Genomic DNA, 22,176 nt, shown 5'->3' with positions numbered 1-22,176 from the left:
TATTTTTGACTAATTGATGTCTTAAAATTTCCTCATCCTTTCCACTCCTTCCCTAAGTTAATGCTCACCATTTCCAGCACGGGAAAGGGTGAATATGTATTTACTTCAATGTAAACAAAGCATTTTTATTTCATATATTAAGGATATTTTAGGGAAAATAAAATTACTCCCTCCAGCAAACATAAAACATTATTAACTAAATTGTGGAGATAAAAAAAAATTGATTAAGTTGACTGTTTGTCATTATTATATAAAAAATTTGCCACTTTCCCTGAAAAATCCTTTTTTTAATGATGGTATTTAATATGGGAAACAAAATGAGAGACAAAGTAATGAAAATAATAGCAATAAGTATTAAATGAAAAAAGACAGAAAATGTTAAGAGTCCTAAATTTAAAATAAAAACAAAATCACTCAACTAAACTTTATATTTAAAATTGGATGGTGTAATTACTTCTGAACTTTCGTAAAATGCTTTATGCACCGAAACATCCTCCAAAGTTTTATCTTATAATTAGAAGCAAAGAAAAAAAAGTGTAAATTGGAATAAACTGGTTCTTTTTTCAAACAATGTCATCAAGTCCCATTTTTAGTTTCTAGGAATAAAACAAAAAGAAGTTCGAACAATAAAGTAGCTACTTAAAAAACTTACAAAAATCGAACACTGAATCTCAAATTCAATGATACAAGAAATGTATTCAAAAGCTTAATGAAGCACAAACCTTTGATACACAACATATCTAAATAAATTATAACACGCCATCCACTATTTAAGTAAAATGCAATGAAACCAACAATATACCCATACAGACACTACAAAATATATTCCTTTACGTTGTTACGAGTTACTACCCTGATTCAAATTGCAAGACATTCTTTTCCAACTAAACTTAGTTTATAATATAGAACATTCATTACATCTAAAAATTATTTTTTTCCAAATTTACCCTTGTATTAATTAACATGGACATGAGAAACATAACCTGACTAAACATTTCTTCTATCTTCATAATAAAGAGAGATTAAGAATGCTTATAAAAAAAAAAAAAACAGAGAGAGAGAGAGAGAGAGAGATTAAGGGCAAAAAGTGAAAGACATCATTTTTCATAGAAGAAAATAATTATTTTTAATATACAAGAAAATAATCATTTCTTCAAATGCAATGCAAATGGTTGCTCTAGTTACAAGTATGTAAGCAGGTCCAGTTGATCTTCTGTATTAATCTTTTAATATACAAGACCCAAAAAAATCCCACAAATCACACCCACCAATAAGTAATCTTGTAATCAACAAAGAAGAATCATCCTATATATGTTCAATGTTCAGCCCAAGACTTTGCACCTTTTAGCATGGTCATCACACCCATCATACACCTCTAAGCCTGCTCGGCTCAGTTGATTTTCTTCAAAGCAGGCACAACGTTTACTCATTTTTCCAGTCAAAGCAATCTCAAGAGGCCTCTCAACACGCCTCGGGAAGCCAGCATCACACCATACCTGATCAAAATTGTGCAGTCACTGTTATACAACTGAGTAAATTCAACTATGCTGGACATGCATACTGGAACTTACAATGAAGTATTATTAATTTACATAGTCAATGACAATTCCAGACAATAACAACAACAACAACAAGCCTTTATCCCACTAGGTGGGGTCGGCTACATGGATTGCAAGACGCCAATTGTACAATTCCAGACGTGACAGCATAAATCTTCTTGTACAATTCCGGCTTTCATATACTTGCATACAACACAATTAAAGGCTTGCTTGATAAAACCCAAAAAATATCTACCACAGAAGGTAAGTTCAGTACCGAATTTCTAGTGATGTAAAAAAAAAAAAAAAAAAAAAACAAACAAAAACAAAAAGACCATTGAATTTGTCACGTTTGAAATGATCTTATTTACATCCGTGAATGTGAATAAGAGAACACTCTTGGAAGTTATTGAACGCGATCTCTTAATTAATAATATTCCTAAAAGCTTGATAAATGATAGAACACAATGGCGTCTTACAATCCATGTAGCCGACCCCACCTAGTGAGATAAAGGCTTGTTGTTGTTGTTGTTGTTGTTGTTGTTGTACATCCGTGAATGTGCATTTAAAGAAACTAATAACATATAGTAATGGAAATAGATTCCCGTACAGAAAACTAGTCATTTAATAATTAATTAAAGCAACTACCAGATGCGTTCAGATACTTCCCGTGAGTTGAATATTCCCAGCACTTATTCAACTTCATTCACTTTCTGGTAGGTACCAAACAAATTAATATTTCCATCAAGGAATTGTGGATCCAAAATGCTCTAAGAAAATATTATATTTACAATCGGATCCTTTTTGCAAAGTGGCGATAAGATTTCCTTCCCAATAAATGTTTATACAACTTAGTTGTGCTCAAGTACTCAGTTCTCAGCTATTGAGAATCAAAATATATATGGTATTTATTTTATGACATTAGGGTTGACTAGACTCTTATTACGGTTGATTTTAAAGCCAAATAAGTGGGAGATGGCATTAGCGGGTCAAAATATAGAGATTTGTAGTTCTGTTGGTATTCATTGGTGGATGTGGCAGGAAAAGCCATATCAGGCCACCTCACAGGGTCAGAGAGGGGAGCCTGGCCTCTCGGGTCATGTCCCGTTGTGGACATGACATATTATGTGGACATCCGTTTGAGGACTATTGTCGAACAACAGAATTGCCCTTTTATGTTCACTCGCGCGTGGACACAATTATAACTAGCTTGTCCGGTCAGGGTCACAGACATACAAATCAGTTTTATAAATATGGTCAGATGGCCGAAACAAAGAGAGAATAGGAAGCAAGCAAGTGCAGGGCTTTCTGTTAGTGCATCGTTTTTGGGCAACCTTAGGCACGTTTCAAGGCTTTAAATCCCTCAAGCAAGTGTCCCTGAGCCTAATCCTACGTTCCACTGCTAGATTTTTGGAAGTTTGAGGACGTTTGGTTGGAAGTTAGTTAGGGCACTGATTTTTAAGTTTTCCATCAGTTAAATTCTGATCCAATGTCCTATAGTTAAGTTGTTTAGAGTTATCTAAGGCTTGTGATTGAAACATATTGGTTGATTTGAGAAATTAAGATGTGATTTAAGAAAACCTAGGCTCTTAACTGAGGGGAATTGATGATTTGGGAAATATATATGGTTGATTGAGGTTTATTTGGAATATGGTTGATTGACGGAATGGATTGGAACCCTTTGATGATTTTTGGTTTGGATTTTTGTATAATGGCGAATTAGAGGCTGTGAATTGGTATTCATAAGGGAGATAATTACGGTGGAACATTGAGGAAAATGGGAGAATTAATGTTTTAGAAGCTGTTGTAATTTGTGGTATTGTTTTTGGAAAATTAATCTTTTAATCCTTCAACTTTTAACTGACTTGTAACTCAGTCCCTCAACTATAACTCACTACTCAGTCTTTCAACTTTTGATTCACTTATAACTCAGTCCTTATTTTTTATTTTTTTTTCAAAAATTCTTATCAAATAAGAGGGATAAAAAAAATGCTCATATATTATTTTAAAATACCCTTCTCTTGCTCATTGATGTGAGATATAAGCTAACATAAAAAAAAAAAATTAACAAAAGTTAAGGAACTAATTTGTAAGTGATTCAAAAGTTGAAGGACTGAGTCATAGGCGAGTCATAATTGAGGGACTGAGTTACAAGTGAATTAAAAGTTGAAGGACTAAAAGATTAATTTTCCCTATTGTTTTGGTAATAATTGGGAAATTTTTATAAGGTTGTTGTAGATTATGTCCTGCTTCGTATTGTCCAGTTGAGGAGACCGTGTGCTAGTATTCTTTACATGTTCTACCTTGACGAAAGGTATCCACGTTTAATTTATCCTGCATGCTAGATATCTGTTTCAGAATATGATTCTATTTCGACTACACACACCCCCCCTCCTAAATATATAACATTATAGCTAAGCATATAGCCTACTTTGTTGACTATGGTTGTTAAAATATTGTTGGGTGGGAAACTATTTTATATAAGATACAAATAAGCTTTTGAGTAAAGAAAAAAGGATTTTCAGATTATGATTGAGATGGTAAATATTATGATGTTGCACTGATATTTTCCCACTGTTGTGAAATTCGTCTTTGTCAATTGATATTAATTTTGTTATGAGAAACTATTTTTCATAAATATTATGTTTGACTGTAATGGAGATTAGTGTGGAGATGTGATTATTCCTGTTGAATTTACTTGAATTGGAGATGTTTTTGTTTTCTTTGGAAATGCGTAAGGAGTTATTGGCAAAGGTGATAATGGGAGTATTTTTCCTTCGTTTGACCAGGACTGGAGTTAGCCCTTACTACCACTTGAAATAGAAGAGTGCATCAAACCTTGAATGTGGGCAGACATGGCATGAAAGGCAGCTTAGGATTTTTCAAATCTCTCTCTATTCACATCAGCCATAACTAGCTGCTGCTATAGAGTTAATGCAGAAGTATATGATACCAAGTTATGGCTAATTACCTAATTAATTCATGTAACTATAGCTGAAAACGTAAGAATTGCTTTGCAGTTTATGATTAAACATGAAATAATATCTATAAACTATGATCACTTCTAGCCTTTGATAAGGATCCAAGTCAGCTTAGGAGACCACTAATAACTTATCATCGCAAAAAAAAGAGGAAGATAGTTGAAACTGATGCTGTCATGCATGTTTTAAGGGATTTATCTGATTTAAATTAATTATTGCTGTTATTTTAATTGTTATTTGAATTGTTATTCTGTTTTAAGTATTAGTTGCTAAACAATAGGACCTCAAGGTTGTTAGGGAAGTTCCTGCATAGTAGTTCTGGATTTTTAGGCTAGTATCCTGCATTATTTGAATTATTCAGTTGTACTCTTTTATTTTAAATATCCTAGCTTCCATACATGACAGGATATGAATGAAGAAATAAACCCGTTACTCTTTTGGAGATTCTCCTGCTTGGCTGTTAAGTTATTTAGAGTGAGATCCTTGCTCTAGCTAACTTAGTAGATTACTCTTCTTAATCCCTACTATTCTAAGTTCTTATCAATTTGGTCTCTGAGCCACATTCGATCAACATGGTGACCACACGTTCAGGCAACAAAACTATAGATCCAAATGCCATTCCTCCAATAACCCCACACACAATGAATCCACTTTAAACCCATTATCAAATGACCCATTAACAATAATTGCTTCCAAATTAGAGACGCTTGATTTGTTGAAGAGGCACTTGAGGCTTCTACAAATGGTAGAGGTAGGCAAACCATGGAAGGTCATTATAGGCGCTCTCATTAGGAGGAAGACAGTGAAGATGACTTTGACAGAAGAGGCCCAGGACCACCATATACAAAAATGAATTTTCCAAAATTTAGTGGAGGGGACCCACAAGGCTGGATTTTGAAGGCTGAGAAAATTTTCCGGTATTATCAAACATCGGAAGACTTGAAGGTAGATGTTGCTTCCATGAATTTAGAGGGAGATGCACTAGATTTATTCTCTTGAATTAATTCAGCACGCACCTTACTTTACTGGGATGAACTTGTGAGGGTTTTGCAAGAGCACTATAGACCACCTGAATTCCAAAATCCTAATGAGCACCTTTGTTCTATCAAGCAAACAGGATCTGTTCAAGAATATAGACAAGAATTTGCTAAGCGTGTAGCCCAAGTTTCTTGCTGGCTAGAACATTGCCTTCTTGGAGTTTTTTTAAGTGGCTTAAAGGAAGAATTGAGAGCTGATGTGCGAATTCAGAAGTCATGTATTGTGTTTAAGGTAGCAATTCTTGCCTTAGAATATGAGAAAAAGTCTCAACTTTAACGTGGGCCCAAGCCCATAGCTTCTTATGGTTAAAATCAGTCTAACCCTTATTTCAGCTAGCAAAATAACTCTGCATGTGACGCACAAGGGACAGCTTCAGCATTTACACCGAACGCACCCAGGAGCTCCAACGCATCATCTTCAAACCTCCGTCCAGCAAGCATGATGCTAATTAGACCTGCTCTCTTGGACTCTGAACAGCAACGCTGCAGGGATAAAGGTCTTCGCTTCCGTTGTGGGGATGTTTTTTAGCTTGGGCATCGCTGCAAAACCTCTTCTTTCTCTCTTATGGAGATCAACGAGGATGGCCAGCCACTATCTAAGGCAAAATGAAGCTGTTACAAATGCCGAAGATGAGATTCCAGAGACCACAGAGATCTCGTTTAATGCAATATTGGGCAATAACGTTGCAGCAACTATGAAACTCGATGAGTTAGTGAAGAATCGTGATGTCTTGCTTCTTGTGGATAATGGATCCACACATAATTTCATTTCTAATTTATTGGTGCAAGAACTAGGCTTGCCTCCTTGCTCTATGTCTATTTTTGGAATTCAAATTGGAGATGGCAGAATTGTTCACTGCAACAAGGTATGTAAAGAAGTGGAAGTAAAGCTTCCAGGTTTAACTCTTAAGTAAGAATTCTACCCCTTCTCTCTTGCGGGAATAGATTTAGTCCTGGGAATTAAGTGGTTAGCCTAACTGAACAAAATCCAAGCCAACTAGAATGAAATGTTTTTAATTTTTTGGGTTGATGGTAAGAGGTATAAGGTTCAAGGAGTGCCTCCATCCACCAACCAAAAAGCAAGCTTGCACTCAATGTTTTTGTAGTGAATGAGCCAAGAAACTCTTGTGTATTCATCTTAGGTATGTACGAGAATATATACAAGAGAGAAAGCAATCATATCTTCGACAATAATGGAGATTCAATCAGAGGAGGAGAAATAGGAAATAAATCCCGTAAAAAGCTCCTTCTCTTAACTACCTGGTATCCCACCTAATAATAACAAATATTTACATTGAATATAATAAACATTAGGTCTAACCACACTCCCTCTCAACTTGTTTATACAACTATCAAATGCTGTTCTTTGTAATCCTTTGGTAAACACATCAGCAACTTGGAGTCTTGTTGGCAGATAAATGAGACAAACGACTCCTTCAACTTTTTCCCTTATAAAATGTCTGTCAATCTCTACATGTTTGGATCTTTCATGCTGAACTGGATTCAAAGCCATACCTATTGCAGCTTTATTATCATAGTAAAGCTTCAATGGAGGATCAATTTTGACATGTATCTCATCCATGACTCGCTTTACCCATGGTACCTCTGAGATGCCTTGAGCTAGAGCCCTTAATTCTGATTCTGCACTACTTCTTGAGACCACTCTTTGCTTCTGACTCTTCCAAGAGACCAAATTTCCCCATACGAAGGAAAAATAACCTAATGTTGACCTCTTACCCTTGTATGTTCCTCCCCAATCTGCATCTGTATATATTTCTATAGATCTTAGGTTTTGTTTCTTAAACAGCAACCCTTTACCAAGTGTGCCCTTTAAGTACCTCAAGATTCTGTATGCAGCTTCCATGTGCCTCTCTCTGGGTTTGCACATATACTAGCTTGCAACGCTTACTGCGAAAGCTATGTCTGGTAAAGTGTGAGAGAGATAAATTAGTTTACCAACTAATCTTTGGTATCTTTCTTTGTATACTGACTCATTCTTTTCTTCTTCTTCCTCCTCCTCACAATTATCTTCCTTGGATTCAACTCCATTTGCCTCATTTTCCTGATTTTCCTTTGATTTCTTCCCTTTTTTCTTAACAACAATGGGTGTGTCTACAAGTCTACACCCCAACATGCCAGTCTCTGCAAGTAAATCAATAATATATTTTCTTTGGGACACATAAATCCCTTGCTGTGACCTCGCAACCTCCATACCTAAAAAATACTTCAAGTTGCCCAAGTCCTTCATTTCAAATTCCTTTCCTAGAGCCCTCTTTTTTCTATCCACTTCCTCCTTATGATCGCCTGTGACAATTATATTATCAATGTATATAATAAGGATACATCTTTTTCCACTTTCCCTCTTCACAAACATAGTTTGATCAGCCAACCCCTGCTTATACCCTTCAGCTCTCAAACTGTTGAGAATTTGTCAAACAAAGCTTGAGGTGATTGCTTTAACCCATACAAAGATTTTTTCAACTTACACACTTGACTGATTCTCCCTGCCTCAAAACCTGAGGGTAAAGTCATAAAAACCTCTTCCTTTAGGTCACCATTTAAGAAGGCATTCTTTATGTCTAGTTGATGTAGGGGCCAGTCCAAGTTTGCAGCTACAGGAATCAAAATTATGATAGTATTAAGCTTGGCCACAGGTGCAAATGTTTCTTTGTAATCCAAGCCATATGTTTGAGTAAACCCCCTTGCCACCAACCTTGCTTTTAATCTGTCTAATTTCCCATGAGCATCATATTTGGGGGTAAATACCCACTTACAGCTCACAATTTTCTTTCCTTTTGGAAGATCTACTATCTCCCACGTGTCATTCTTTTCTAAGGCATTTACTTCCTCCATTACAGCCTTCTTCCATTCAAGTATACTTAGCGCTTCATGTACATCAATAGGAATCTTTACCTTGTCAAGATCAGTTACAAATGCACAAAATTGTGAGGATAATGTATGGTAACTCACAAACCTTTGAATAGGATGCTATGTGCAGGCCCTCGGTTGCTTTCTGAGGGCTATAGGTAGGTCTAACTCATCCACTTCCTCCATTTTAGTCACTGCTTCTAACTCGGGTTCTTGAGGCAAAACAGCACCTTCTATGTTCTCTGCTTCAAGAACCTCTTTTAGTTCAGATTCTGGTTGTGCATCAGTCATAATAGTCCCCTTTTTTTCCATTTCTTCCTTGAGTAGGTTATTGGTGTCATTTCTAGTGCAATACCAACATCTTTATTATTTTCTAGCCTAGGAACTCGAGAATTTTCTGGTATAGGTAACAAAGGATCTGAGCTCGGGAACAAAGGATCGTGGATTGAGTATTTCTCACTTCTCTCACTTTCCAAAGGCTGAAAATCACTCCCCCTCTCCCCTTGAATTGAACCATTTGGATAAAAAGGTTCATTTTCAGCAAAGGTAACGTCTCAACTGATGTTAAGTCATTTGGCATTAGGGTCAAAACATTTATACCCCTTTTGTATGGAAGAGTAACCAAGAAAGAGACATTTGACTACTTTGGGTTCCAATTTGAGGGCACGATGAGAATGAACATAGGTGGTGCAGCCAAAGATTTTGAGGAAAGATTAGTGATAGAGTGAGTGACAGAGTGACATTCTTGTAATTTTTCAAGTGGTGAAATATAAGAGAGAACACGACTTGACATGCGGTTGATTAAGTATGTAGCTGTGAGAATTGCATCACCCAAAAGTATTTAGGAACATTATAGGTGAAGAGTAAAGCACGTGCAACTTCTAACAGGTGTTTGTTTTTCCTCTCCGCAATGCCATTTTGTTGAGGAGTATTAGGACAAGTGCTTTTATGAATAATTCCATGTTTTGTTAGAAACATATGTATGGTGTTATTGAAGTATTCAATTCCATTATCGGTATGTAGCACTTGAATTGTGGTATCAAATTCATTTTTTATCATTGTATAAAACTCAGAGAACACAGAGGGGACAGAGGATTTATCTTGCAATAAGTAAACCCAACACATTCTAGTATGATCATCAATAAATGTGATGAACCACTTTGTATTAGTTCGATTAGTGACACAAGTAGGACCCCACAAATCACTATAAATGACAGAAAAAGGATGAATAGATTTGTACTCAATAGGTTTGAAAACAGATCTGTGATGTTTAGCAAGCTCACAATCAATACAATGAAATGGAGAGTTTTTATTGACTTGAAGTTCTGGAAACAAACGGCATAAATATTGAAAATTTGGGTGACCTAGTCTCTTATGCCATAACATAAGATCTTTAAAGTCTTTATTTTCTTAAGTAGATGTGACATTGCATTGAATTCGAGACCAAAGACTCCTCACGGTTGATTCATCAAGATAGTAAAGACCATTATGCACCTTAGCACTCCCAATCATCTTCCCCGATGAGAGGTCCTAAAAAATATGAGTGGAACGAAAGTGAGCCCAACAATTAGCCTATTTAGTTAATTTACTAATGGACAACAAATTACAGGCCAAATATGGTACATGTAAAACACGTTCTAATTTCATAGCTTCAGAAATAACAACACTGCCTGCTCCTACTATTGATGAGGATGACCCATTTGCTGTACTCACTGTTTCATTTCCAGCACTAGGGACATAGGTACTAAATAGCTTAGAATCTGAAGTCACATGATCAGTTGCCCCTGTATCCATAATCCATTTGAAGTTACTCGTAGAGGTGAGCAAGGCACAATTACCTTTGTGAACCACAGACGCAGTATGATTTGGTTTCTTATTTTTCTCATTCTTCTGAAGCATATTGAGCATCTCGAGTAACTTACCGAGCTATTCCTTATCAATCTCAAGTGCTGATGAGGTTGAATCTATTTTATCTGGTGGCACATCGTGAGAAGCTTGGTATCCTCGTGATTTTCCTTTTCTTGGCTTCCAATCAGCCGGTTTTCCATGGGTATCCCAGCAAGTGTCACGGGTATGCCCAGTCTTCTTGCAATGTTCACAAGTAACCTTCCCTTTCTAATTCTTCTGATTTGCGTCACTACTCTTGCTTACAAGAGCAGCAGAATCTAGAGTAGGTACTGGGGTAGGAGCAGCGCCAGGAAGCATGACCTTGCGTCTTAAGGCTTCACGACATTCCTCGAAAAAAACTTCCCTTGTTGATGTGAGTGGTGCACGACTTAAGACTCGTCCTCGTACATCATCTAAGGACTGATTTAATCCAGCAAGAAATTGAAATATACGCTCATTTTCGACTTTCTCCTTATACTGAATTGCATCACTACTGCTAGACCACTCCACATCTGTCATTAAGTCTATTTCCTGCCATATAGCATTCAATTCTAACCAGAAGGCAGTGACATCATGATCTCCCCGTTACAGTGTCCATGCCTTCGTTTTGAGCTCATATATTCGAGCTAAGTCCTTCCCATCAGAGTTTAAATCTCATATAGCCTTCCAGATTTCATGGGCTGAAGGGAGAAACATAAAGCTTTGTTGAATTTCTGGAATCATGGCATTTATTAACCATGATGATACTAGTGAATTTTCAGTGTGCCATTGTTGGAACTCTTGTGTCTTGGGGTCTTTTGGGATCTTCGATGAGCCATCAAGATAGCCCATTCTTCCTCGGCCTCCAATTGTGAGTTTCATGGCTTGTACCCACATATAGCAATTTGTACCGTTTAGTTTCACTGATATAACATATACCGATGATCCTTCATGGCTAGAAGTTGACCCAAAGGGACCACCTACCCTGCTCGGATCAATCTTCAAGGACCCATCACTGTTCAACATAGGAGAACTGTTGACTAGGTTCGACTTGTGCTCAGTACTCTCTGTTTCAGAGTTCTCGGTGTCGGATAGCACTGGGAAGTCGCAGTGCTCTAAATACCATGTAGTGAATGAGCTGAGAAACTCTTGTGTATTCATCTTAGGTATGTACGAGAATATATACAGGAGAGAAAGCAATCATATCTCCAAGAATAATGGAGATTGAATCAGAGGAGGAGAAATAGGAAATAAATCTCATAAAAAACTCCTTCTCTTAACTACCCGGTATCCCACCTAATAATAACAAAAATTTACATTAAATAAAATAAATACTAGGTCTAACCATAGTTTTCTTCTAAGCTTAAATTGGGGTCACCAAATGCTAAGTCAATAGATATGGATGAGCTCTTGGTGGAGTTTGATAGTTCGTTTAATGAACCCACTACTTTGCCGCCTTTTAGAGATCATTATCATGCCATCCATTTGCTACTGGGGGCTCAACCTCCTAATTTACGTCCTTATCGCTATCCTTACTTCCAGAAGACTAAGATTGAGCAATAGGTAGATGAATTGTTACAAAAAGGCTTCATACAACCAAGCTCAAGCCCTTTTGCCTATCCAGTCTTATTAGTAAAGAAAAAGGATGACTCTTGGAGATTTTGTGTAGACTACAGGGCTTTGAACCAGATCATGGTCTCGAATAAATACCTGATTCCTAACATTCATGAGCTTTTAGATGAGTTAAATGGCGCCACTTATTTCTCTAAGATCAACCTTCACTTCGAGTACCACCAGATTCGAGTCCTGCCAGTTGACATTCACAAGACGGCATTCAGGACACAGTAGACACTATGAATTTGTCGTCATGCCTTTCGGACTAACAAACGCCCCTACTACTTTCTAAGCAGCCATGAATGATCTTTTTCGCCCTTATCTTTGGAAGTTTGTACTGGTTTTCTTTGATGACATCCTAGTCTACAGTCCCACTTCAAAGTAGCATGAAGAGCACCTCTGATTAGTGTTCATCACCTTGCAGCAGCAACATTACTATGCCAACTTTAAGAAATGTGAATTTGGACAGACTCGTCTATCCTTCTTGGGGCATAAAGTTTCAGCACAAGGAGTGTAAACAGACTATAAAAAAATCAGCACTATAAGTAGCCAGAACCTACCAATGTGACCGAGCTTCGTGGTTTCCTAGGACTTACCGGCTATTACCGACGGTTTGTCAAGAACTATGATATTGCTCGTCCCCTTACTGAATTAACTAAAAAGAATGCTTTTGGCTGGTCACCTGAAGCACAAAGAGCTTTTGAGAGGCTTAAATGTCATCATATTACTGCTCCTGTTTTAAAACTTCCTGACTTTACTGCTGAATTTATTGTAGAATGTGATGCCTCCATGGATGGTGTTAAGGCAATTCTTATGCTAAATAACCATCCCATTGCTTTTTATAGCAAAGGGCTATCTTTCTCTAACAGGTTTCAGTCTGCTTATGATCGAGAGCTCTTGGCATTAGTATTGGCACTCCAAAAATGGAGTTATTACTTATTGGGGAGGCATTTTACAGTGAGGACTGATCATAGCAATTTAAAGAATTTGCTGCAGCAAAGAATTTTGACAAATACCCAACAACGTCTCATCCTTAAACTCCTTCCCTTTGATTTTACTATTGTGTATAAGGCTGGAAAAGAAAATATTGGGGCTGATTCACTGTCTAGGAGGCCACAACATGCTGATTTTCTCACTATGGTGATACCTGTATTGTTGGACTATCTAGAATTACAGGAGGCTTTGATCGCTAACTCATTTACAGCTGCTATCATTGCTGCTTTGAAAGAAAATCCAAGCTCTTGCCCTGGTTACAGCTTGGTTGAGCAGAAATTATATTTTAATGGGCACTTGGTCATTCCCCAAAGCTCCTCTCTTCACTCCGAGCTGCTACAAGAGGCACATGTGACACCTTTTGGGGTCATGGGGGCTTCTTAAAAACTTTAAAGCGTCTATCAGGTGCAATTTACTGGCCCAAAATGAAACATGATGTGAAAGCTATAGTGCAGCAATGCTTTACTTGTCAGAAGAATAGTATGAAACTCTATCTCCTACTAGTCTATTGCAGCCTTTACCTATTCCTACCCAAATTTGGGAAGATATTTCCCTTGATTTTAGTGTGGGGTTGCCCAAATCTGGTGGCTTTGACACTATATTGGTAGTAGTTGATAGGCTGAGTAAATACTGCCATTTTATTCCCCTATCACATCCTTATACTACAAAATCTGTAGCCACTCTTTTTTGTGAAGAAATTGTTCATTTGCATGGCATACCTCATTCTATTGTTTCAAACAGGGACCCGCTTTTCTTGAATGCCTTTTGGTAGGAATTGTTTCAATTAAGTCAAACTTGCCTTCAGATGAGTATTGCCTACCACCCACAAAGTGATGGGCAAACTGAAGTGGTCAACCGTTGTCTTGAGACTTACCTAAGGTGTTTTGGACACGAACAGCCACGTTCTTGGAATAAGTTTTTATGTTGGGCTGAATTTTCATTCAACATTGGTTTCCATGTTTTTGCCAACACTACTCCCTTCAAGGTAGTGTATGGTAAGGACCCACCTCCCTTTCATCCTTTCATTAAAGGTGAAACTCATATTGATGACCTTGCTGTACAATTGGAAACTAGAGACCAAATGCTGCAACTATTTAAGGATAATTTGACCAAAGCTCAACACCGAATGAAGATGTATGCTGACCATCATCGACATGAGCTCTCTTCTGAGGTAGGAGATATAGTTTTCTTAAGGATTCAGCCCTTCAGGCAATGCTCACTGTCGCACAAGAAGTATGACAAGCTCTCACCTAGGTTTTTTGGGCCTTATACCATAGTTCGCAAGGTGGGACCAGTGGCTTATGAACTGAGGCTCCCTTCAACAGCTAAAGTTCACCCAATTTTTCATGTCTCATTATTGCGAGCAGCTTGGGGAATGCCTCCTCTGGACCCTCCAGCTGAATTGCCACTCTCAACGTATTTTGAACTCATTTTGGCACCTGAAACAGTACTATCTCATCGCTGGAAGGGACCTCATTTGGAGCTATTGATCCAGTGGGAATCCAGACCAAAGGAAGAATCAAGTTGGGAAGATTATGACCTCTTTGCACAGCAATTTCTAACCTTCCGCCCTGAGGACAAATCATTTTTCTAGGGGGTAGTAATGATAAGGATCCAAGTCATCTTAGGAGACCACTAATAAGTTATCGTCGTAGAAAAAAGGGAAAGATAGTTGAAACTGATGATGTCATGCATGTTTTAAGGGATTTATCTGATTTAAATTAATTATTGCTGTTATTTTAATTGTTATTTGAATTGTTATTCTGTTTTGAGTATTAGTTGCTAAATAATAGGACCTCAAGGTTGTTAGGGAGGTTCCTGCATAGTAGTTCCTGATTTTTAGGCTAGTATCTTGCATTATTTGAATTATTCAGTTGTACTCTTTTATTTTAAATGTCCTAGGTCCCATACACAGCAGGATATGAATGAAGAAATAAACCTGTTACTCCTTTGGAGATTCTCCTACTTGGCTGTTAAGTTATTTAGAGTGAGATCCTTGCTGTAGCTAACTTAGTAGATTACTCTTCGTAACCCCAACTATTCTAAGTTCTTATCAGCCTTCCATTCATAGAACTGAGATAAAGGTAGCAACAATATGTAATGTACCTCTCCGCCCTCATCTTGACTCCATCTTGAACTACAACTAGGTTGTTTAGACTCTTCACTCTTCTGCTTTTCCAAAAGTTGCGTGCCTCTGGCAGCCTTTGCTTCAACCCCTTTCAAATATTTAGTAGGACGCCCTTGGCTGTCATAGTATCGACCAACAAGCTTACCAACATGCCTAAAAAATGAACCAAAAAAAAAAATTATAAGGAAAGAAGAAAAATAAGTAATATGTTTTGAGAACTCAAAAAAAAAAAAAAAAAAAGAGTAATATGTTCTGAGAAAGATAAAAGAAGCATGTGTGATATATTTAATTTGCTTAAGCAAAAGATATAGTTAGTAGAAAGCAAAAACATTTCAATGAAGAAAATTCCAGCACATGATATGTTTAAGAAATCGCAGAAGGAAAAGAAGGATTAACTGGAAATTTAAGGAGGGGGGGGACCTTATGTCTATATAGTGAAGTTTTATTGTGATGCATAAACATGCTTCGACATAAACCATCTAAACTCCTGAAGATAATTATCACGGATGACTAATAGATTTCTAGGTAATAATGAACTAATCCTGGAAAACCACTCTTAAATTGTAAAAATTATCATTAGAAGGTAATTGACCATCCAACAAGAAAAGAATGAAGTGATCGTACTTGTTATAATGGATGTAATCGCACAAATTAATGACTTTGAATAGCTACTTAAAACAAAATAATTGACTGCAGAATATATGACTTACTTGTAGGTTCTAAAGTAGAAGTCCCTCCATTCAACAATGCTCTTCACCTGTATGCACACTATAATTAAATCATACAAATAACTACCAAATCACCACATGCCAATGCATGTCAAAATTTGGAGTCCAGAACCGAGACAAAACTTAGGTCTCATTTGGAGCACCATAGGGAATAAAGCATTAATGGTAGTACAAAAAGCACTAAATAGAATTGTAGGTCGAGCACTTTTTGTTCACACATCTAATAACCAAAACCTGAGTTGAAGTGATCAAAAACAGTATTAGAATGCCTAGTTAGAAGTTCAATATTTGTCATGCCCTATCCTGTTAATTAAAATTGACTTTCAGCAGAAGATTTGGAAGGCAAGTGCTATTTCCACACATAAAACCCATGGGTTTTGGTATAAAGAGACACATCCGAGATAATAACTGCTAAAATATAGCAATAGTTTTCCTTTCTTGTTCATTTAGTTATACTATAGAAGTGTAACCATTATTTTATCTCTAGGTATGATTTATTCTTTATTCAATTATTTTCATTTTTACTCTACTATTAATGTATGCAACACAAACCTCCCTTAGGGCTTTTCATTTCAATCTCACTCTTTGCTTTATTTTTTACAACAAAAAGGGGAAACTGCACGCACGCCCCCCCCCCTTTTCTTTGCCCCTGATAACAATGCCTCCTAGCTTAGAGAAAGTTGCAATTTACACCCTAATCTATCAGCCCAATTGCAATAACCTCCCACCATCTAAGTTGGATGTTGAACTTCACTTTATTTCACTCATGCAGTCTCATCTTTGCCTTTGACTGCAAATTCCCCCTAACCCAAAAAGTTGCAATTTACACACCCTAATCTATTAAACCCCATGCAATAATCACCTCACCATGTAAGCTAATTGTTAAACAAACTTAATCTATAAAAATATTACCAAAATACCCTTCCCTTCATTTGTAAAAAGCATGGTTTACACAAGGGGGCTCTCAAGTTGGCAATGAATGCTTGGAAAGCAATGCTGGTATGTTTTCATAAAGGAATTAGCTTCGCTGAAGAAGATATTCAAAGAAATGCATAGGAGTGATCAATCAGGAAGCTCTGTAAGATAATATGACAGAGTGCTTATCGCCTATTCTAGTCTCATGCCATGCTGCATACAGATGCCCGGTGGAGCTTGTGGTTGTGGGATTTTGCACGCAGCATCATTAAATTGTTCCTCTAAATAATTTATGTTTTCCATTTGCAAATATTAGCTATTGGTAGCTATTCTAAGATTTTTCCTTGGCTACTAACTCATCACTAGCATAATTCCACCATTGGTAGCTTTTCTTTCTTTCTTTGTTTTTTCCCCTTTTGTTCACTGAACACGAGATTATAGTCATGGATGATCTGATAATCATGTTGAATAGAGAAATCAACATTGGGCTCTGGCCAAAAACTCAATCTCGATCACTCTAATTTGATAGAAGCACAGGCCTAAGGTCCTCCCCTAAAATATACCTCCATTGGTTATCAAAATGAGAGTGAGTTGGCTACAACACTTTATGAATTATGGAACTGTTTGGTCCACAGAATATTATTCAATGGAAAAGCAAATAGAGGAAAAACAAAAAGTGAATGTCAACATGAAAAACATTTCTTTCGGTTTTCAGGTGCAAAAACTAATTAATTTGGTTAGGTTTTGAGTTTATTTCAATTTTGGTCAAGTTGAACCAAACTAAGCTACTCCAAACATTAGTGCTTACATCTTGGGAATACTGACAACAATATTATCATTTTGGTTATAGTTTAAGTAAAAGCATGGATATTATGACAATTATATGCATATATTACAAAGCTTAACACCACCTTAGAATAGGAGAATTATAGATATTACATTTCTTGGTAAGCAAGGGAATTTGGAACCCCCCCCCCATGGGAAACAATTGTTATAGAAGTTAGAACTAGAAGGATTAGAGGATTTAGAAGTGTAGTTAGGATAGAAGGGAAGACCGGTCTTTAGAAGCTTTAAAGAGTCATACTCTAAATAATAATAATAATAATAATAATAATCTAAAGACAAGGAGAATCTCCATAATTTACTGAATATTCACTTTCATAATTTTAATGCATGAAATATGTCCAAATATAATCTGCATCACTTAGAAATGACTAATCATAACAGAAAGCCAACAACTAACACCTAAACAAGAGACAATTAGACGTCTAACATCTAGACACATGACAAATGGACAAGAATTGGCACTAACTCTCTAAATTTCAATTCTGGACATATTTGAACCCCACAACTTCCTCCTTTTCCATTTTACCTCTATTGCTCCTTAGACTATGGGTAATAGTAGGTGGTGTCATCCTATCAGATTATATCTAGCAGAAGAACTCACATCATGACTGCAGAAAAAACAAGAAACTGCCGCGAGAAAATCCTACAAGTTAATTAATTATGGATTATCATGATTACTAGCCACTATGCCATTTCATCACTCTCTCATGGACCACACCCTGTACCCTACCTTCGCCCTTAAAGGCATAATTCCTTTGGTCACTAAAACAACGCACATGAAGGATTCGGCAAAATGACATCCCTAGCCATGCATGAGGCAACAAGGTTTCAAAAACAATAGCCCTAATTATAATTAAAAAATTAGGCCAAGTACAAGGATGAAACAACTAGCACAAACTAAACAACGATTTTCAACTTAGCTGTCACACTATTCTAACTCAACAAGTCTATAAAAATGTAAATTTGGTTTTACCTCTTATTTCCACAAAGCTCCTAAATGCATTGTTTGGAAGGGCAGGGACAAAGCTAGAAATTTATTGAGAGGGGGAGCAAAACGGAAAATTGAGAAAAAAGTAGGGGAATGGCCTTTGTAATTTTCTCCAACACAACATGTAATATCAACCAAATACAAAGAAATGTTTTTCCTAAGGGGACGACAGCCACTGAACCCCACAACTTAGCTCTGCATGGGTGCCTTCCTTTTGAGCCAAAGAAAAGTGTCAAGCAATCAAAAGAAAGGCAGTCACAAGTGTTAACATAACCAACAATGTGATTCGTGAGAAACCATGCGCAGACTAACTAGACATAATTTTATTAAATTTACACTCCTGCAACATCATGAAATTGGAAAATGGAAATCTGTAAACATCAGTACATACCTCAGTGCTAGATAAACCTAGCAATGAGTCTGTGAGTCCCTCTCCTGCGAAAACAAGTGGGAAAGAATTAAGACAACCTACAATACAACAACAAGCCTTATCCCAATAGGTGGCATTGGTTACATGGATTGCACAAAGCTACTCCTCTATTAGCAGCCAAATCTCTGGAACATGGTTAACACAATCTACAATGTTTTAACCAAAAAAAAAAAAAAAATTGTTTCTTGGAGCTGCAATGCACTATATGTGACTGCCACAACAAAACCACAATAAAAAAAACTTGCAAAGGCATTCTAATGCAGATACACAGCAACTTTCAAGGAGTGTTTAATTTCCAGTAAAAAATCAGGTTACAGGGTGCTGTTGATCAGATATTGCATATATAATATTTTCTTTATTATTTTGCAGCACTCAATTTTCTCCCTCATGTTATGATGTTATTGTAATCTCCGCAATACAAAAGGAGGCATTCAAGTTTCATATTTTGGCTTAACCTCATGAGTTGCAATATTCACTCAATAAAAGAACAAACCTAACCATCCAACATATTTATTTTACCTGTGAAGTTTCCAGAGACAAATGCACGAGAAGCATCCCTGAATTTAAAAAGAAAAATTGAAGGCAAAACTGTCAGCACTCATTCAGCATGAAAACAACAACACACAATATAGATATATATAATTACAGCTGAATAAGCATTAAACAAACTTAACATTAATTAATATTAAAATTTTCATAGGAGTCTCAATGCTTCTTTTGATAAGCTTTTCTCAATAATTCTTGTTCATCTTAACAAGCTTCTTATCATTGCTAGTTCAGTTTTCTCTGAAAAGAAAGAGAATAAGAAGCCAATTATAAAGAATGTGCATTCCATCATTCTTCTTTTAAACAGAAAGTTCGTTTCACTTAAATCATGCTAATCAACTTGGCTCAAGCTTTTAGTTGTTGTTCATTGTCAATCTTATATGATATGCTTGCTTGAGCAAAATGAGTATCTGTTTCTCCAAGTACCAATTTCTTATGGATATTGGTTATTTTGACTACCTTCCCATTTCATTTTCATGGTTTTCACTTTTTCACCTCAACCAAACATAACCTAAATGAAGAGCAAAGGCACCAGACAAGTGCATGGTAACATTTACCTGCATACCAAAGAACTGGGAGGATGGAAGAGAAGCCAAGTTCCCTTAAATTCACAAATAACTTTCCGAAAATTCACAAGTGACAATACATATATTTATAAAATTATCTATCCATTCACAGTTGACTTTCCATATATTCACAAGTGATCTTCCTTAAATTCTTAACCAACTTTTCTTAAATTCATGAGTGACCTTCTATTACTTATTTCAATAATTGAAGTATTTTAATTGCAAATAATGACCATGGTCCTTCTCTAGCATTTCAATATTTTGAGGTCTTCAATAGTCATTAATGTCTTTACAATATCCATAATTGTCATTTTCCCCTTTGTTCATATGATTATTAGATACTTGAAAAAAACTCCTAGTAAGAGATCTTCTCTCAAAGGAATGAAAAAAGGAGTTGAATTGTATTCTGATGGAAGCTGTCTAAGGTCTATTATAGACTGAAAATCACCTACACATCGAAGCTAGTTCTATGCTATTCAACCTAACTTCAAAGTCTCCTAGCTCAAGAGATTACCTATTCTTAATGTGACTCCACGCCATCCACCACTCACCTGAAATAATTTCTACTGCCATGGTACTAGAGAAAATTCCACAAATAAGGGCTGTTTAGAGAAGGAACAAGGGTGTGGCAAAAGTAACGATCAAATCAAAGGATTTAACCAAGAGGCTGCATGGGAGTCGTGGTACAAGTTCAAGAAAAAAATACACTGAATTCCAAGTGGATTTCATTGTGAATTTGTGATTAAGCCCTCAAGGGAGATTGGTTGCATCCTTGAGAGGAAATTAATTGCTACTAGTGAGGTGTCCATATGGTGTTTTTCACGTAATGTGTATGATTTTCACACTGTTGTGCTAGAAAGTCTGTTAGGTTGAATAGAATAAAATAGGTCACAGGATTACTGCTAGATTTTAACCAAATGAAAGCTTTCTATATTCATTTTCACAGTATTATTTTCTCTGCAGTTATCTTACCTATAATTAAACTAAAAAAGGCACTTAACAGCATGATTACCGTATACTGGAGCAATAGCCCTATTACCTAAATAAGTTGAACAATTAATCCGAAAATTGTAATAATGAGCACGTTTGAGCGAACCAAACAAGGAAACCAGAATCACTGTCAGAGCACAGGAAGAACATGTACTTTTTAGGGAAGGACAAAGATCATACCTTCCAGCAAAATGATTGTATCCACCTCCTGAACCATAATGAGATTTCCCTTTCGTCACATCAAACACAGATCTATCGAAAATCCAAGATATACATCAGAGTCAACAAACGCATAACAACAAATACATACGACAGCCACGTGTCAACAATAAACCAAGAAGCTATCCAAACTTTACAATCAAATACTCATCACCAACCATTTCTATGCAAACACACGAAAAAGAAAACAGCGCCAGTTAATCAAGAAACTATATTTCGGCTCACCCGTGAAAGAAGTTCAGACAGGCTTTTATGGTATATTCACATCAGCACCCATTGCTATCCCACATACAACGCAGAAAGGAAAAGAGAAGAATACCCGATAATTCCTAGAAGGATTGGCAAACCTTCATCGGTTCCATTGTACAACGCAAGTTCTTCGGGACTGAACAATCTCTAGAAGCACAGTGCACAGAGTCAAAATGGTGGACTCAATCTATCGTATGCAACCAATAGAAAATAATTTCACTTCAATCAGTCAGAAATAATCAGGAAAAACATAAATGTCATCTCCTCCGAATAACACCAACATTAGAAGAAGAAGAAGAAAGATTCCTCGCCAGCACTTCATCGGTAAACACAGAATTATGCATACTAACCCGAGCAGAGTTGAATTTGAAGTAAAAACTTAAAGACCCAACAAGAGCAACGAAAACAGTAATCCCCAGAAACGGGGACGTTGCTATCTTCCACACCATCGAATAAACTTTCCCGACTAAATTCCTTGCCTAGTACGAAGTTTCAAGTATTGAATGGCATCGCTTAGGCCCGTTCAGCGTTCGTCATGATGCGGTGAAAGTGGGCTAACTATCACGGCCTAGGAAAGTTAGACCAAAATGAGAGTTGCAAGCTTTGCTGTATTTGTCTTTGATGGCAAGAAAATGAAAAGAAAACTGACGTAAGGGAATGTATTAAAAAAATAA

The 22,176-nt window shown here is 36.7% G+C and overlaps 1 protein-coding gene across 1 annotated transcript; it reads right to left on the bottom strand.

The window, feature by feature from the left end:
- Positions 1-1,083: 1,083 nt before the first annotated feature.
- LOC129318017 (membrane-associated progesterone-binding protein 4) lies at positions 1,084-22,090 on the bottom strand. Its single transcript, XM_054962510.1, has 8 exons — positions 21,853-22,090; positions 21,573-21,649; positions 21,215-21,286; positions 19,452-19,489; positions 18,894-18,937; positions 15,736-15,782; positions 15,004-15,178; positions 1,084-1,496 (listed from the first exon to the last, which is right to left on the bottom strand). The coding sequence occupies exons 1-8, from the start codon at positions 21,949-21,951 to the stop codon at positions 1,323-1,325; spliced, it is 726 nt and encodes a 241-aa protein (XP_054818485.1). The 5' UTR covers positions 21,952-22,090; the 3' UTR covers positions 1,084-1,322.
- Positions 22,091-22,176: the final 86 nt, after the last annotated feature.

The sequence above is a fragment of the Prosopis cineraria genome, unplaced genomic scaffold (assembly GCF_029017545.1).
Source record: "Prosopis cineraria cultivar Desert tree isolate PC_DT_omini unplaced genomic scaffold, ASM2901754v1 PC8, whole genome shotgun sequence".
Lineage (NCBI taxonomy): Eukaryota > Viridiplantae > Streptophyta > Magnoliopsida > Fabales > Fabaceae > Prosopis > Prosopis cineraria.
Note: the sequence above shows the minus strand (reverse complement) of the source record. Positions and strands in the feature narration are given on the sequence as shown.